Genomic DNA, 18,021 nt, shown 5'->3' on the forward strand with positions numbered 1-18,021 from the left:
ACAAAAGCAATTGACACAGTGTTCTGTCTACCATTGGTGTTGTCTTTGTGTTGTAGGTGAAATACTACAATGCAGAGGAATATGAAGTGAACCGATTCAATCATGCCATTCTGAAATATCAGGTAAGAAAAGTATTCCATTTAAATTGTTTTTCTTTCAGAACAGACATGCTAAGAGACATACTGTAAACTTGAAGAACACTGATACTAGAATTATTTTAAACAAAAGACAGCCACCACTATCTATATAGATAATATTTTTTCTTCATTGTTGTATTTTTGCTTGTATTGTAATTTCCAGTTCCTTACTCAATAATTTTGCTGTTGTATTAGTAGGTTGCATCTGATCATCAAGGTCAACAGTAATTTTCTATTATTTAAAATTGATTTTAATTTTGCTGTTATGTGGTAGATTCCATTTTAAGTAGCAGGTCATACTGTTTTTTTTCAGAAAAGCAATGTCATGAGACATTGTCTCCAATGAGACTTACTCACTGAAGACTTTATATTCTACATGTTTGACAATATTGGCTAATTGCAGGGTTTTGCACAAAGTTTATATCTGAACTGAAAGACTGAAAGACAGTCGGACACCCTGATGTCAGTCTGGGGTGATTTGTAGAAAAACAGGCCGACTGGCGTTTTGTTGTGGATGATGATGATGGACTCATTCAAGACACCAAGCTGTCCTGTGGGATACACAGACAGTGTACTGTATTTCCCTTAAAAACACACAAAGGGCAGCCCTTCAGTAAATAAATGATGGCTGTCTTCTTAAAGATGTGTTGTCAGACGTACTGCTTTTGGATTATGTAAACACAGATTTGTGCCCATTGGAGTTTTGAGGCAGGATGAGCTTTGGTTACTTTTTCTCTGCTGGCATTTCCTTTGTTTGCTTGATTAAACTAATTCTGACCTACAATACATTCCTACTACTAGAAATTCTAAGAAAAACAAGTCTTGAAACATTTATTAAGAATCAAGATTAGAATAACTGTGCCATAATACTGGTATGTTAAGACAGTACTGAGTGGAATTTCATTATATTATTATAACAGTGTTGAGATATATAACTGATGTAGAGAGAAATTCCACTGTGGAAAAGTAGAAAGAGAAACATTTAAATTGTGTTTTACTCTTCTCCTCAGGCCAGAATGAGCCTGTGCAGATCACTTGTCCCCACAGATCCCCACTCCAGCAATATCATTGTCCCATTGTCGTCAGTATTTTTACAACCGACAATTTAAAAAAACCCTCAATATCTCTGTTTTCAGATCTTCCTGACAATTACAGTAGACTCCGCACAGGGCATGTCAGCATGCCATCCACTGTCTCAAACACTGCTCCATTCATTTTATTAGCAGTATGTGAAACAAATACACACCACTCCATGTGTGTGTCTCTCATGCAGGAGTCCGAATGGAAAGTCAATGCCTCCCTGGCCCTGTTAAACCAGACTCAGAACCTGATCATCGGCTCAGGGCTCCTCGCTGGATCCCTCCTCTGTGCCTACTTTGTCACAGAGAACAAGTTTCAGGTAACAATCATTGCACCTGAGGGGCTGTCTCTGGTCTGCTACACACAGTCTGTCCCTCTTTTCATAATCATCCTTGCGTGTTGATAAATTCTTTACATAGGTAATATTTAGTTTTACCTAGACTATCAGGCTTTGCTGGTTGGGGTTTTTATGGGTGTAAGTAGCTGTCGAAAGTCAACATGGTTGTGTTTTAACTCATTTTCTGTGGCAGAGGGGGAATGTATTACATTTCAAAGGTCTTAAGAATAAAACATGCTGTGTAGTACTCTGATTTTTCAAACACAGTGTGCACTTATCTTGTTATGTCCAGGGAGGGTCTTGTTCAGCATTGCAATGTATCACTGTTGCACTACCAAAGTGGATTTTATCAACCAGGAATTTGTTTTCATTCCTCTGGATCAGATACTGTCAGGACAATGTCATCCTGTGAGTGACAAGTAACATAAAGGTCCTGACTATTTAGTCATCAAAGATCCCATGGCGCTTTTTTACAGGAATAGGGTTTATGCTGTATAGACCACAAAGAAAGAGCTTTTCTAGATAAAGAGCTCATATTGTCTGTTTAAAGCTCTAATGCCAAAATCAAATAATGATCTAATATGTCTATATACAATGCCCTCAAAAAGTATTAGGACAGCAAAACGTCAAACTATTTTTTTCTTTACAGTAAAGCCATTTGTTTTTTTAGATCATGAGTTAAACATGAATAAGTAGTCCAATATACAGTATGTTTATATTGTGTGGAATTCCATGCATACATTTAATCATTTCAGAACATAAACGTGTTTTGAATTCAACTGAATGATTTGAAGAAGATTTGATCATAAGTATTGGGACACATTCACTTTTCAGTGTGAAAAAGTCCGTATTTGGTTTCATATGCCTTTGAAGTAATAACTGCACGACGTCTGTGACCCCTTCAGCTTGCCAAACTGTACAAATATTTGACATGTTTTGTTGCAGCCACTTGGAGCTCTTGCCTATTCTTGGAATAATATGATTCGGTTGTCCTTGACCCGTGGTCAGTAGGATTTAAATTTTACAGATTGATTTGGCCAGCCTGGCTTTGTGCTGTCAGTGTGGGTATGGATCTGAGGTGGGCTTGTGTTTTGATATTAATGTACGTGTTAAGTTTGATTAATTTCTACTTTCTTGCAACATGTTCCAGGTTGGTGATTATGTTCTCTTTGGCACCTACATCATTCAGCTCTATACACCTCTCAACTGGTTCGGTACTTATTACAGGTGAGGATTCAGTATCACAGGCTTTTGATATCATTTTCTGGATAAACTGGTTAATTGATTTACATATATATTGTTACACAGAAAGAGGGGAAAAAATGTGAATTACAGAATGTACCAGAAATAGAGTGAGCAGGATAATCAATAATCATATAATAAAACTACAGCATACAAGTGGAATGAGCTGCTCTAACACGCTGTAATGAGTTGGGACTCAAAGTGCGTCATTACAGAGTGTGAGAGAACCCAATCCCGGGATGAACAGGCGGCTGAACTGGGGATCCTGCAAGCAGCACATAGCGAATGCCCGGAGCTGCACGATACCGAGTCCGGAGGGAGCTGGGATCACACACTCTGGGAACAGGGAGCAGGCTGCTTGCAGACACACAGGCAGAAGTGGAGCTTTGGCTAGCCAGAGTCCAGAGCATTTTACACCCAAAACACAGTCCAGGGTCAAAACCCTAACGAACCAGGGGTTGTAAGCAAGGGAGACATAGCAACAGAAAGGTCAGAGGATCAGGGAGATAGGTTTCAGTCTGAATTCAAAGCCTGGGTCCAAGTCCAACACAAACGGGTAACGAAGCCCAGGGGTGATCCGGGCACACAGTTAGGAGACAAAGCAGGGGTCAGAGGACATGCAGCCAGCAGCTCTATCAACCTGCAACTCACAGCTGGCAGCCCACTGAAGCTCAGCAGTGTGAGTCTGGTCAGGACTTGGATGGGAGACTCCTGGGAATGCTGAGGTTGCTGCTGGGAGGGGTGTTAGTGGGGCCAGCAGGGGGCGCCCACCCTGCAGGTCTGTGTGGGTCCTAATGCCCCAGTATAATGACAAGGACACTGTTAATGACTATTGATCATTCACCAAGAACTTAATTAACCAAAGTAAACCAGAATATTCCTTTCATTGATGTGTCTCAGATCCAATACAACTCAGTTCCTTTCTTGCTTTGAAGCTCCTGAGAACTGCAGCTGTTGACAAGATGTTGATCATTGTCTCTAAATTCTCAAACAACTCAACAGCCACTAACAATGCATTGGGGCTTTTGGGAGGGTTTATCTGTTTTTAAAATATTTGAACTTTTCTTTCTAACACCTACAAATCTTCCAAAATTCTAATTCTAATTCACTTATTAATAGCTGAATGTATGTGTGCAGAATGTGTTAAAACTGAATGAATACTTTTTCAAATTAATCAAATTAATAATTTGATTCTGTCAACAGGATGATCCAAAACTCTTTCATAGATATGGAGAACATGTTTCAACTTTTTACTGAAGAGCAAGAAGTAAGTTTATATGTAATCTGGCCAAGTAAATTCACTACAGCTCATATGTGACAGATATAATAACGACAGGATGAGAGAGCACAAGTGGACACTGTGTGGAAATACCTGTATAACCCAGAACAACACTGTACCCCAGGGTTGTGAGAGTGTGAGGCCAGCTGAAGTTCTGGCTGGGCGAGATCCTCAGATTAATTATCTACTAACTACCAAAACAGGGGAAATGTGCTGAGTGGCTCCTCTCAGTCATAACTTTCTTTGACAACACTGGGGAGGCATGGTGATGCAGTGATCAGCATTGGTGCCTCGCAGCGCTGGGGCCACGTGTGGTCTTATGTTCTGTGTCTTTTATTATTAATTAATGTGACCACTACAAATACTAATATTTTAGATATTTAAATACTAAAATATCCTTAGACATCTGACTTTTGAACTTATTACAAGATGTAATTCAAAATTCCACCAATTCCACAATATATTCAGATACAGTTTGTGTCCCTTAAGTTGAAAAAACATCTTGTTCAGATGATGCCTTCAGAACAGATCTTCAGTAATGTGCCTGTTGATTATCCTCGAGTGAGTGCTTTCAGATTCAGCACTAGATGTCACTCTGTTGCAGTGCATGCTGGTAGTTGATTGTCATGTGTTTACTTTGCCAGGGCAATGGCAACATCTGGTCCTCTGGTATAGAGGAACACCTGGCCATGATCAGTACCACCTCTCTATAGAGGAACACCTGGCCATGATCGATACCACCTCTCTATAGAGGAACACCTGGCAATGATCAGTACCACCTCTCTATAGAGGAACACCTGGCAATGATCAGTACCACCTCTCTATAGAGGAACACCTGGCAATGATCAGTACCACCTCTCTATAGAGGAACACCTGGCCATGATCAGTACCACCTCTCTATAGAGGAACACCTGGCCATGATCGATACCACCTCTCTATAGAGGAACACCTGGCAATGATCAGTACCACCTCTCTATAGAGGAACACCTGGCAATGATCAGTACCACCTCTCTATAGAGGAACACCTGGCCATGATCGATACCACCTCTCTATAGAGGAACATCTGGCTGTGATCAGAACTAATGTTCTATTGAGAAACATCTGGCTGTGATCAGTTCTACCTCTCTAAGATAGTTTAGTTAATTAGTTTAGTTCAGATCATTAGTTTTTTTTAGTTTATAATTTACTCCTTATCAGGAGAAACTGATTATCCTAGAAAATAAACCTATCCATGTTCATAGAACATCAGATGAAAAATAATATTATTCAAAGTAATTTTTTTTCTGTTGTCAAATGTATTGCATTTTTGTCGACTGATATAATGCATATTGATAATGCATAGTGGCTTATTTACACAGTAGTGTATTGCTATTTTCGTTATCTACTTCATACATTTACATGGAACAATACAACTTTTAAGATTGTAACAGTCTAACTGAATTTACTTATACAAATGTTATCAGAATAATTATGTCCATAGCACCCTTAGATAAAGTTGGGTCACATATAAATGTGATTTTATTCACATTTAGTTCCAGATTTGAGCTTTGAAGTCCATTTTTATTTTTTACATGTCAGCTACCGATTTGGGGTGGTATTCTGTGACGGGTAGTGGCATGTCTGCAGTTTTTAAACTCCATATGATTTTCAACTTAATGCTCAAAACATGGATTTTAAGATAGACTCACTTTCTAGATCCCAGAAGTTTTCCCTTACTGTTGATACTGCTAGCAGATTCCAGAGAGGGGTGCCATGTTTTATCATTTATTGGGTGCAATCTCAATTTATATCTGGTCCCCCGACTTCAATGCTGTACCGTACCGCAAAACTACCAGGCAGTGTATGTGTGCATACCTCCAATACAGAAAAAAAATGAAAATGCTCTTCTCTTTGCTTTAATAACTCATCTGAACAATAAGCATTGGATCTCTTTCGATAGCAATAATACTGGTTTTGTATTAATTTCATGCCTTATATCTATGTAGTCCACGTCTGTGGTATTGGACCGAGGCCACAGACACGACTGTTGATTTACTGTGTGCAGAAGGATTCCAGTTCTTAGTCTGTGCAGGCTGAGCATGTGCTGAATTTGCTTTCAGTGTGTTACTGGTCTGATGTGATGTCACACACGCTTGCTGTTCCCTCTATGGATTTTAGCTAATATTCCCAAAAAATTGCATGTGTTCTCCAAATACTGTAAATAATGTAAGTAATGAATATGAATGACACTTTCAGAAGCAGTTTGGAACGTTTTTTACATCCCAAAAAGGTGGTAGCTTACACCTCTGCACACCAGCCTTAAAGACTTGTATCTGCACTTTCAGAAGAATCTCAACAGTGAACATGTTTGTTTATTATTATAGCAATATTAATTTCATTAATAATATTAATTATTCCAGGAATTTTACAGAAGGTTCTTCTAATCATTTTGCAATGTTTTAATCTTTATATTTCAGGTAAAGGATGAAGTCAATGCTGGGAACCTTCTTTTTAAACTTGGAAGGGTGGAATTCGAAAATGTGTATTTCAGCTATGTCGAAGGGTAAGGTCACACACACAAAAGAATGAAAAGCAGTAAAGAAACTTGAAAATTGCACCATTTAGTCAATACGATTACTAGGTATTTCAGGGATTGGTTTAATTCCAGCTGGGTTCTGAGTGTCCAGTGCTGATTGATGACGTGTCTCTTCAGCCAGCCCTGTGTGTCCAGATATCCTGTTTCCAGGGTACAGTTTCAGCACACAGACCGTGACACAGCCTCACCTCAGGTTGCTTGCCTGTATGACTGACTAAACGCTTCTTACTAGTTGACACACATACTGTATGATGAGCATGACACTGTATCAAACAGTCCTACAATAAGTTTTTTTTTTCCCCACAACTGATGTCCAATTTGTTATATTTCAGACACCTGAAATTCAGAAATTAGTACAGGGTTGATACCCTTACAAATGACAAATCTCATTTGACCTTTTAATAGATGAAAATAACTGTACAAATGTGTCACAGATAGAAAACTGAAATTGATTAGCCTGTGATTAAGAACTTAACTGTAACAAAAATCAGAAGACGCAGTATTCCTCCAAGAACAAAGCTGGAAACCACTGGTTTATAGGGAGCTTGTTTGTCAAACTTCCCCATTGGTTCAGGCAAATGACCAATGATTAAACCGAATTCCTGTTATGTTAATGTTTCTAGGGGGGCTCGATCACCACCGAGGCTCTCATACTGGCCCTGGGGATATGAGGACTGTGCTTATTATCCTCCAAAACATGCACTTAATTAGAGCCATCCCCCGCTTGTCATGCTGCGAGTTCCTCAGCGTCCACAGCGGTTAACTGTGATCAACACTGCCTAAGTGTTGGAGTGATGTATCTGCAGCTGGTGCAGTGTTACTATCATCTATCATACAAGAGGCTGAGGAGACTCTGCTCAGTTTTAGTTTCAGGCCTCAGGTTTGGCTAGTTGTGGACTCCTGGTCACAGCACCAGGTTACACAACTCAGGTTCAAGACTCCTCCCGATGTTCTTACTGATTGACGTACTCAGTGCCCCCTGCCTTGTCTTAATATTTTTGCAATGTTTTTTTATCTTATATGATGCAAGTTAGCTCTATATCAGTGGAAATAATCACTGTAAGTTTGGTAATGCTAGCATTAGTAAATTTGTGAACATAGACATAAGGTTTCTCCAACTACAGACATAATCTCTCTGGACTATTTACTGTAATTACAGTGAATCCAAGAATACACAGTTCCATTGATTTTATATTTTATTCATCTCATTTTATTCACAGTAAAGAAATTCTCAAGGATATATCCTTTACAGTTATGCCTGGTCAAACTGTGGCTTTGGTAAGTCAACCACATGGAAAAATGAATTAAATCGAGTCTAGTAATTCTGTAATACAGGCCTTGTTTACAGCAGATTGTGATGGTCTCTGATGTAGCAGTGTGTGTCTAAACCCATTTGGTGACTCATCCTAACACAGGTGATGTCCAAGCAAGTCTGTGTATTGTATATGTGCATTCCTAAAACACCACTTTCAAAACTAACAGCTGTGTCAGGAGCAGTTTTCTGTAATGAAACAAATATTTTTCAGTTGCATTCATAAACATATTTTAAGAAACACAAGCACTCTTACTGTATGTCTCTTGTACTGAATAAACTGTTATATAATAGTAACGATGCCCTCCAGGGTGTGTTGTGCTGGAATGAAATTACTTCCGAAGTATTGAGAACAATTAGCCTGTATGATTACACCCAATCACCCTGGGCTAGATATTATCACAATTAAACAAACTCCCTGTCATGCATCTGTTTGTTATGTGAACTGTCCATAAAATTAAGACTAGATAAACATTTTAACATTTTAGATGTTTTACACTACAGCTACAGCTCCACAACATGTTTTGTTTAAGTGCCTAATTTTGGAATGAACTATCATGTGAAATGAATTGTATCCCTCTGACATATTTTGTTGTTACGTCACTCAACAGGGCAACCAAGAGTATCAAAGGCTCTTGAGCAGGAAGCTTGCCCCTTGGCACAGCGGTTGTGAGCTCTGTGGGTCTGATGCATAAAGGTGCTGAGAGAGGCTGCCCACACGAGCTGCCAAAGTGTCCCTGTTTTTTGAAGCTGACGTCCTTGTCCACTTTGGTCAGGAACAGGGCTCCTGTTGGGAATCAGCCTCTTGTGTTTCTGTCTGCAGGTGGGACCTTCTGGATCAGGAAAGAGCACCATCATCCGACTTCTGTTCCGATTTTATGATGTTCAAGGTGGCTGCATCCGGATCGATGGACAGGACATCTCCAAGGTAGGGTTCTCTGCTGTGGTGCGGTGTAATACATTTTCAAGTAACAGGAAGATGTGGAAGGAGGACAATATTTGACATTTGGAAGTAACTCTGCAGCAAATGTTGTTGGTAAAATGGTTTTCTCATGTCAGAGTTACTGTACCTTTGATAACACCACACGATTAAAGAATAATTACTATTTTACTTTGCTGCTCCAGCCATAGCTCTTTCCTCCACCTCCTCTAACATTTCAACCAGCTTTCCAGGTGTAGAAAAAACAAGATTGCTGATACTGCCAAACTGATCTTATATCACCAGGAAACTAGCAGTAAAAGCACCATCCTCTATAAGCCTTAGCTCAGACATGGCAAATTTCAGGAAAACTGAAATCACATTAAGAGTTTCAGTAAGCTGTAAATGGTGAGATCAGGCTGATTTAAAGTTTTTCATTAGTGCTTGTTGTTTTTCTTCCAAGGTGAAGCAGGTGTCCCTGCGTGCTCACATCGGCGTGGTTCCCCAAGACACCGTGCTCTTCAATGACAACATCCGCAACAACATCCGCTATGGCCGCGTGAGCGCCAGCGATGAGGAAGTGGAGGAGGCAGCAAGGGCCGCTGACATCCACCAGAGACTCCTGAGCTTCCCGGAAGGTAACGGGCCTGACCGTCCATACACTGGCACTGAACCGTACGGCATGAAGGAAAACAGCTGCGTTGGGGTGGGAATTCTGACGGGGAACACAATACAGAATGAAGAAGCCTTTTCTTTTTATTGACGAGGAACATGGAAGGCTTGTCAGGAGTTGAAGACAAAGTAATAAAAATGCTAAACTAAGGGCTTGGCATTGCTATCAGGCAGTATTTTAAAAATTAAAAGTCTCTTGTGCTCATTGTAAATTCCAGTTCTTTTTTTTTTTTTCCAACTCTTCTGTAGTTCCAGTGGGTTTAGTAGTGGCTCAGTTCTGTGTTGTTCCTGCAGTGCGATAAGACCTTCAGCCTGACTGTCTGCTACGTGTCACCCCGGGACCTGCTGTGTCTCAGTGGGGGAGAAGTGCCAGTGTATGCAAACAGGGACTTCCTGATCTGTGCTTTTACGCAACTTTATTTCTGAGAAGTATTGAAAGTTATTTGGCTTTCATGGCTGAATCTTTGCTTGAAATTCACTACCTGACCAAGAAACCTCACAGAGACAGGTGCAGTTGTGAGAAAAAGTTTGTGAATCCTTAGGTATTATATGGATTTCTGCATGAATGGCTCCTAAAATGTGATGTGATCTGATCTTCATCTAAGTCATAATAATAAATAAAGACAGTCTTATTTAACAAACAATACACACAACATTTTACATTTCCATATCTTTATTGAACAAATGGCTTAAACAATCAAGGTCATTGATGGAAAATTGGTGTGACCTCTCGGATAATGACATCTTGAAAAGGGTAATTGGAGTCAGGTATTCTAATCAATGAGTCAGGAGTTCAATTAATTCAGGTGTGGGTTTGACCTGCCCTGCCATATGAAAAAATCAGACAATTGTTGTTACCTGCTCTTCACAACAAAGTTCTGTTGAAGTGCAATATGGCCTGATCAAAAGAGATTTCAGAGGACCTTGGAAGAAGAGTTGTTGAAGCTCATAGGACTGGAAAGGGTTATAAAAGGTTTTCTAAAGACTTGAGTCTCCATCATGACATCCACTTTTAATGCACACAGAGGCCACTCACCTATAAGCACCTTGGCACAGGCTGTAAAGTAACCTTCTGCCATGGGTGCTAGCTTAGAGAGGTCTGTGTCAAGATCTGCCTTATCTAATCCCTTGCTAATTACCCATAATACTGAAAAGTGTTCAATTAGTTGTCTTTCATAGTCTTTTGGGGTGCAAGGTGCTGTATAACTACATATTGTAATATTATAGAAAGCAGCAAAGGAAGAGGTAAAGGTTTATTCCATGCTGAAAAGAAAAGATAAGAAACACGCGAAGAAAGCTTCACAGCCAAAACGTTGTGTTTCTTTTCTTCTCTTCTCAGCCTGCAATAAACCTTTACATGTTCCTTTGCAGCCTGTGCATGCCGACGCATCTCCCTGCTTGAGCTGCTTATAGGTAGCAGGAAGAGGAAGGAAGTCTGATTCCACTGTCCCTTGCAGGGTATGAAACCCAGGTGGGAGAACGGGGCCTGAAGCTGAGTGGTGGAGAGAAGCAGAGAGTTGCCATTGCCAGGACGATCCTGAAGGGACCACAAATCATCCTTCTGGACGAGGTGAGCCCAGACACCCAGGGGAAAGACATCAATGGGAACTAAATCTTATGGGTGATTCCATGGTGACTGATATTAGTCTAGCACGAGAACACAGTAAAATAGTTGCATAATACAAATTTAGATAATTCTATTTCCCTAAATTACACAAGGAATACATCTTGTTGTTGCATTAAACAATTCACTTCATTGATTCTTATCATGGCATCTCTATAACTACCCCTATATGCATGTGTGTGCCCTGTGATGGACTAGTGTCCAGTCCAGGGTGTAACCCTCACTGTACCCTGTGCCTGCCAGGCTGGGATCCAGATCCCCACAAGCCTCTGAATATAAAAACAGCTGCTGAAAATGGGAATCAGTAAAGACCCTATGCAGATAATCTGGAAGTACCTGGAGAAGGACAAAAGGGAAGACATGCCGTGGATCAGGACGGATGACAGATGGGGGGCGGTGACGGCAGTGATCCGGTGCCCGGGGGATGTAGCAAACTAGCCCAGAAGGAAGTCCAACAAGGGGAATCAGGGTGCAGTCCAAGGTCCAGGTACTGGGAGATCCATCCAGACAAACACAGGGAAAAGGGATCCAGGAACAAAGAAGATAAAACCATAACGGAGCAAGGCGCTCCGAGCCCCGGACTCGGATGGTCAGGACGCCATTCTGAAGCCTGTGCCCTCAAGCCTCAGGCGTGGGCGACGATGCTAGGAGGGCCTCTGGGCGTCGTCTTCCAATACTGAGCCCAGAATAGCAGAGATGCCAGGCTTAAATAATAAAAACAGTAACAAGACACAGGTGTAGGAACTAAAACTAACTGGAATACAAAAGGGTAGGAGCGCCCTCTAGAGGGGGGAAGATGATCGTGGCATTCAGCTGAGACCCTGTGACAAAATATGGGGTAACATTTTCAGGGAGGCATCTAGGGTGATCTTATGATCAAAGGCTGTAAAGGTCAGTGAGACGAGAAACACTAAGGAGTTCAGAATGGAGAAGGAGCAAGACTGTAGCCTCCATGTTATGTAGGGTAGGTGTAATCTATCCAGCAATGGTGAAGGCAGAAGAATTTGCCGAACAGAGTGAGTGAGGTGTTGGTGCGAGTGTTATATGTCCTCCTAGCAGGCTGGAGCACCGCAGCAAGAGTGGTTTGTGTGTGTGTGTACTCGCCAGGAAAGGGGACAAGTAAGAGCAGGAACCATTGAGGATTATAAATTCTGGTGTTTAAAGAAACAGCCTGATTGGGCAGAGTGTCTGCCAGAACACAGTATCTGTAATATGTCAGCAGTATGAGAGTTTTTTAATTGTGTAAGTAGAGTTCAGAAAGCGGGGGTGGTAGAGGGACCCTCTCTCTAGAATATAATGTATGGAGCGGTGAAAGAGGTCTGTCTAACTTCTGACTGGTCTAGGCATGTGATGAAGCAGTGAGGTCTGAGGTGCTTATGAGTGTGAAGGAGCAAGGTGTGGGTATGAGGGAGTGGGACGAGAAGCTGTGACATGAGTGAGACTGCGAGGTTTGGGCAAGAGAAATGTACTGGAAGCTCTGAGTAGTGTGAGGAAAGGCAGCGGTGCATGGGCACGTGCTGGTCAGCCTGCTGGTGAATGGCCTCAGAGGAGGTCATGAAAGGACTGAGGACCTCTGTGGGTGAAGGAGTACTAATGAGAGATATATGATGACACAGAGGTAGTAAAGGACACACTCACAAGAGAGGCACAGTGTGCTTCAAGCCGCAGGCAGACTCGCACACCTGTACTCCTTGACAGAGACGGAGGCGCTGCCTGAGAAGAAGGACCTGCTGGGCTGATGGAGAGGATGCAGCCACCAACATTAACCTTAACTGGCTTTTGAATACTTGGGTCAAAAATGTGTTTAGAGCCTACAGGCCCCTCTGTCTTATTAACTGGTTGTTTTTTCTGGGAAAACTGCCTTTTGATGCTGTTCCTGTTTTGTTGTTGCTTCCCAGGCCACTTCAGCCTTGGACACCAAGACCGAGCGAAATATCCAAGCATCCCTCGCTAAAGTGTGTACTAATAGGACAACTATTGTAGTTGCACATAGGTAGGTATCAGCGCTTCACTGAATGGAGACTAACAGTTTTCCATGTAGTGTTCAAGCTGTAAAGGAAAGTTTTCTTTTTTCTGCTGAATAGCTGAATAGCAGAAAAAAGAAAAATCACTTCTTGGCTGTAGAATCAAAACCTAAAGGTGCCTAAAGTAGGATCCACATCGAGACTTTGTTTTCTTTCTACTTTTCAGTGTGGAATTAAACTTTGCTTGTTTCATACGTTTTCAGCTATAGAAGCAAGAGAACTACTTACACTTCTGTTTTAAAATCTGGCCTGTAGATTTGAAGGGCTAGAGTATTTAGTTGTGTCCTTGTGCCTTCTTTTCCTTAACAGAATTAGGTCGCAGAGGTTTATAATCATTAAAAAAATTAATATACTCAAAATGTGTGTAGAAAAGAATGATATTTTTCAGTATTAAAACACGTGTGTGTGTTTCAGGCTATCAACCATCATCAGTGCTGACCAGATCCTTGTGCTTCATGAAGGCCAGATAGCAGAACGTGGCAGGTGAGTAGACCCACTAAAAACCAGGTGATTTCTACTTCAGAGCTTCCTGCTGAGAAAACAGTCCACTGAGACAAATGAAAAAAAATACACTTGTGTATGGGAATGATCTCCATTCAGTGATCAACGTGAATAAGCTAATATTCTTTTTTTTGAGCACCAAGGTGGCAGCGGAAATGTGTGTCTTCATTTGATGTGATTCAGATACATGAAATTGAAGGTTTATTGGATATATATTGTTACTGGTGATGCAGAGGCTGCTCTTATGGTGAAAGGTGCCTGGCATGGATGGTGACTGTGGGCCATATATTAACATTCTTATCCGGGCTGTGAGTATATATAATATAGTAAAACACCTGGAAACAGTGCTCAAATACACTGTTCATGCAAACGGGATCATATACCATTGTAATAGATACAAACTGAGACTCCATGCTTGTCAACTACCAACAAACTAATTCACATCCCTTCTGTTTCTCAAAACCAACATTTTACTCACCAGAATGTCCATTTTCATTAAAAATACTACCAATAAATACTAACACTAACTGAAACTGTTAACAATTTTAACAAACATATTACTACAGAATCTAAGTTTAAGAAGCTGTGGAACCACACCCTATTTACCCCATAAGGTATTGAGTCCTGTATTTGTGAATTTACCATTTTTGGAGATTTCCTAAGAGGTACTTAACCCTCACAAATTTTCTGTACTCACAAATTGTTCAATCAATTTGATCTCATCACGTTACATTTTTATTAAATTATGTTTTCTCACTACTAGAAGATTTTAATTTCTTAAAGAATGGACTATTCATTTTAAAAATTCTTGTCTAAACATAGTAACAATGTGAACCTCTCAGCAACATACCCTGGTTATAAGGTTATAACAGAATTCTGCCAATGAATTTGGTTTAAAAAAGGACAAGATGTAACTTTATTTTAATATTGCGGTGGGATGGTGGCATATTGGTCAGCATTGCTGCCTTGCAGTGCTGGGGCCCTGGGTTCAGTTGTGGTCCTGGGGTCCACTCTGTGTGGAGATTGTGTGTTACCCTCAGTCCAAACAGTCCAAAGACATGCTGGTAGGTTAATTGGCTTCTGGGAAATTTCCTTCTAGTGTGAGTGTGTGTCTGTGTGTCCTGCAATCGACTGGTATCTGTTCAGTGTGTATCCTGCCTCGGCTGTCGTTTGCCTAGATAGACTCTGGCTCCCTCACGGCCCTGTATCGGATCAGGTAGTTATAAAATGGATGGATAGAAGCAGAAGTACCATTTCTAACCCTTCCTAAAGAAGGCTGCTGGTTTGCTTCCACAGCGCCCTCTTGTGACTTGGAAAGAAGCTGGTCCCCCTTCCATTCTTAACACTGACATGAACATACTCATTATTCCAACACTGCTCCCAGAGTATTCCTTATTAAGAAAAAATTAAACTACATATATATTGTTATGATTTAGTAAGGCGCTGCAGACAGCGGCGGAGGAGTACAGGCTGAATCCGTAGGCTTAAGGCTACAGCGCGGCAGCGGAGAGTTCGTGGCCAGAAACCAAGCGCGTGAGCTTTTGGGTCTTTGGGCATTTTTAGAGGAGGCTCAGCCGAAGCTTGCCAAGGGCAGCCAAAGGCACAGGTAGGGGAGGGAAGGCCGAGTCCTGGACTGGGAAAAACGGCTCTGAATAGGCAGGCTGAGCCAAGCCACTTGGAGTGTCTGGAAGCGCTCCCAGGTTTGGGAAGCGAAGTCTTCGTCGGGACCTGGAGGAGAAGCAGGCACTCCTAGGCAAAGCATGAGGATCACCGTCTGTGGTCAGACTGATGTGTGGGGAGCTGATCCTCTAAGAGGGCTCAATGTCGGAGAGCTTCTGGAGTGGCATCTAGGGAATAAATTAAGAATAGGTAATTGGACGATTGGTTGCTTCCCTAATTCGGGGAGGGCTAGACAGAGAGGCGCCAGGTCAGATAAAGCACACTGTTGCTGAAAAAGGGGATGTGTGTGGTTTATTTATGTAACTTATTGTGGTAAATTTGTAAAAGGACGATTTGTCATTAAGAAACACTTCTTGATGTAACAAGGGAGTCTGAGCCCTGTTTCCTCAGCTCTCTAGCAAAGCGTGGTCATGGCTGCTGCTTCATTGTTTTCTTTTCAGCTGAGATTCTGTCTGATATATTGAAGGGAATTTCTTTGCTTTTGTTAAGTATTGTATTTGTTTTGGCTACTTCACATTTCTTCTGTAGGTAAACCAGCACCTCCCTAATTGCAGATTGGGCTTTTATCATGGACATTACCTCAGGTTTACCATCTGGCATTGTAAGCCCAAAGATCCCCATCAACCCCAGAAAAGAGGAGTTAGAAATTCCCTCTGCCCTGTGCTGGGTACACGGTTCAGTGGCTCACTTCGCTGCAGAGGTGACCAACCCAGCACATGTGATTTGTGAGGTTCTCTCCCTGAAAAGCAATGCTAAGGTGATTGAAACTGGTATTCATCAAGCAGTGCTTCAAAGAGTAAGGACTACAAGCAGGAGGCAATATGAATGGATAGAACTGTACTTAACTCAACATTTTATTCTTACCTTATTTTTACCACAAAACTTCCACACCCATGGCATTTATATCATGAAGCATGTAAAGCTAATTTGTACTAGATACAAACAAGTTTGTGCCCACTCTATTTTTGTTAGTTTTGTACCACTTCCATATCATCCCTATCTGTAGGCTGTTAACTGTAAGAAGATAGGGTTCTGTGAATGTCCATGTCCCTCTGTGTTGTAACTGTTGCCTAAATGTCTTTTTGCCTTTTTCAGACACGACGAGTTGATTGCTAAAGGAGGACTGTACTGTGACATGTGGCAGAAACAGCAGCAGGGCTCGGACTCGGACTCGGCCTCTGATACCGAGACCAAGGATAGGAGCACAGAAAAGCTGCAGCCAAGAGAAGAGAAGACCAAGTGAGAGTTCTGGGTCACAGAGGACTCTCTAGGCTGACTGTCTGCCCTCAGGATCTGTACAAGGCCTGTTCTGGAATGTGGGTGCACACCCTAACATTTCCATTGCTTGGATCTGAAAATAAGGCTTCTGGGGTTTCACTGGTAAAAAACCTTTCATCCTTTCATTCTTTTTTTGAGGCCACATTATTTGGTATAAACATGGTTTTGCAATTCAAGTTGGAATATCATTTAGCTCCTTCTTATTTACAAATGGAATTTCTCCTTTTTTTATTTGAAAAGCAGAGAAACATTTAAAAACAAATTGACATGTGAAACCATTCTTAATTTAAACATAGCACCTGGCAATGTTTTCATGAAGATTATGGCCTCATGTTTGTATTGTATTTTTTTAAAAAAACAGTAGAAAATCAAACTGCATAAAAGGGTTTTATTTTGTTGGGATGTATATTGATTTAAAAAACACTAATGAAGTGACAACGGATTAAATGCTCTAAATGTAAGTACAGAGAGTTCAGAGCAGCCAGTGATTCTTTGTCACATTAAAAAGGGAAAGCAGTCGATAACAGTATAGATGCTTTCAGCACGATACTCATCCAGTACTCAAACATCTATATACATTGTTGTTTTAAAAAAGTGTGAAAAGCGTTTTTGTTTGTAGTATATACTGTCTATTATTAAAGATGCTGTAAAGGTCAGTCAAGCAGTTGACCTTCACTCTACATCTGCAATCAACGTACCAAAATAAAATGACACCTGTCATTTTTTCCACTTCGCTTTTCACACCAGGGACTGGATTTGTGGGACTCCTTAAAAATCACACATGACCCTGATAACATTACGCGCATTGCAGTGTTGCTGTGTTCACAACTCAACAGGAGTGTCGTACATTCAGAATGAGGTGAAGTTCCTTTGTGAACGTGTGGATATTTAGTGTTGTAAGCACATACCTTCTTTCAATATGCTTTATGTTTGTGCATGTGTAGAGACAACCTTTTCTAATGAGTGAATTTTTTTAAGTTGGAGAAAATAGTATTTTCAAAGGGATCTGCTGCAACAGAATGGGATTACTTTGTTAAAACTGTGTTGAAATATTTATTCAAAATAAACATTTGATTGTAAGTTTTTTTTAACTTCTTTTATATATTCCAGTAAATAGTTTTCAGGATAAAAGAATGATTCTTGCTGTGGTTCTACTACAGCAGGGTAGTTCAACCCTGACATTGGAGTGCCATGTTTGTTTCTTTTTTTAAGAACATAAGAATTGGTTTAAAATTTACAATTTAACCAATGTAGGTGTTTCTTTAAAGATGAAGTTAAACGAATGAGTTTATTGCATGCAAGGAACAATAAAGCTAAAGTATTGTTTCCTGCAAGAAACAACAAAACTGAAGTATTGTTCA

The 18,021-nt window shown here is 40.9% G+C and overlaps 1 protein-coding gene across 1 annotated transcript in view; it reads left to right on the forward strand.

The window, feature by feature from the left end:
- abcb6a (ATP binding cassette subfamily B member 6 (LAN blood group) a) overlaps positions 1-17,740 on the forward strand; it is a 28,666-nt gene extending 10,926 nt beyond the window's left edge. Inside the window, exons 8-19 of the mRNA XM_088630805.1 lie at positions 57-122; positions 1,411-1,536; positions 2,705-2,781; positions 4,000-4,063; positions 6,532-6,617; positions 7,871-7,928; positions 8,786-8,890; positions 9,345-9,519; positions 11,011-11,123; positions 13,076-13,170; positions 13,616-13,684; positions 16,478-17,740. Coding sequence (XP_088486931.1) covers positions 57-122; positions 1,411-1,536; positions 2,705-2,781; positions 4,000-4,063; positions 6,532-6,617; positions 7,871-7,928; positions 8,786-8,890; positions 9,345-9,519; positions 11,011-11,123; positions 13,076-13,170; positions 13,616-13,684; positions 16,478-16,625 — 1,182 coding nt within the window. The 3' untranslated portion in view covers positions 16,626-17,740. The remainder of the gene's footprint in view (positions 1-56; positions 123-1,410; positions 1,537-2,704; positions 2,782-3,999; positions 4,064-6,531; positions 6,618-7,870; positions 7,929-8,785; positions 8,891-9,344; positions 9,520-11,010; positions 11,124-13,075; positions 13,171-13,615; positions 13,685-16,477) is intronic.
- Positions 17,741-18,021: the final 281 nt, after the last annotated feature.

This window comes from Lepisosteus platostomus, chromosome 4 (genome assembly GCF_059453375.1).
Source record: "Lepisosteus platostomus isolate fLepPlt1 chromosome 4, fLepPlt1.hap1, whole genome shotgun sequence".
NCBI classification, from domain to species: domain Eukaryota; kingdom Metazoa; phylum Chordata; class Actinopteri; order Semionotiformes; family Lepisosteidae; genus Lepisosteus; species Lepisosteus platostomus.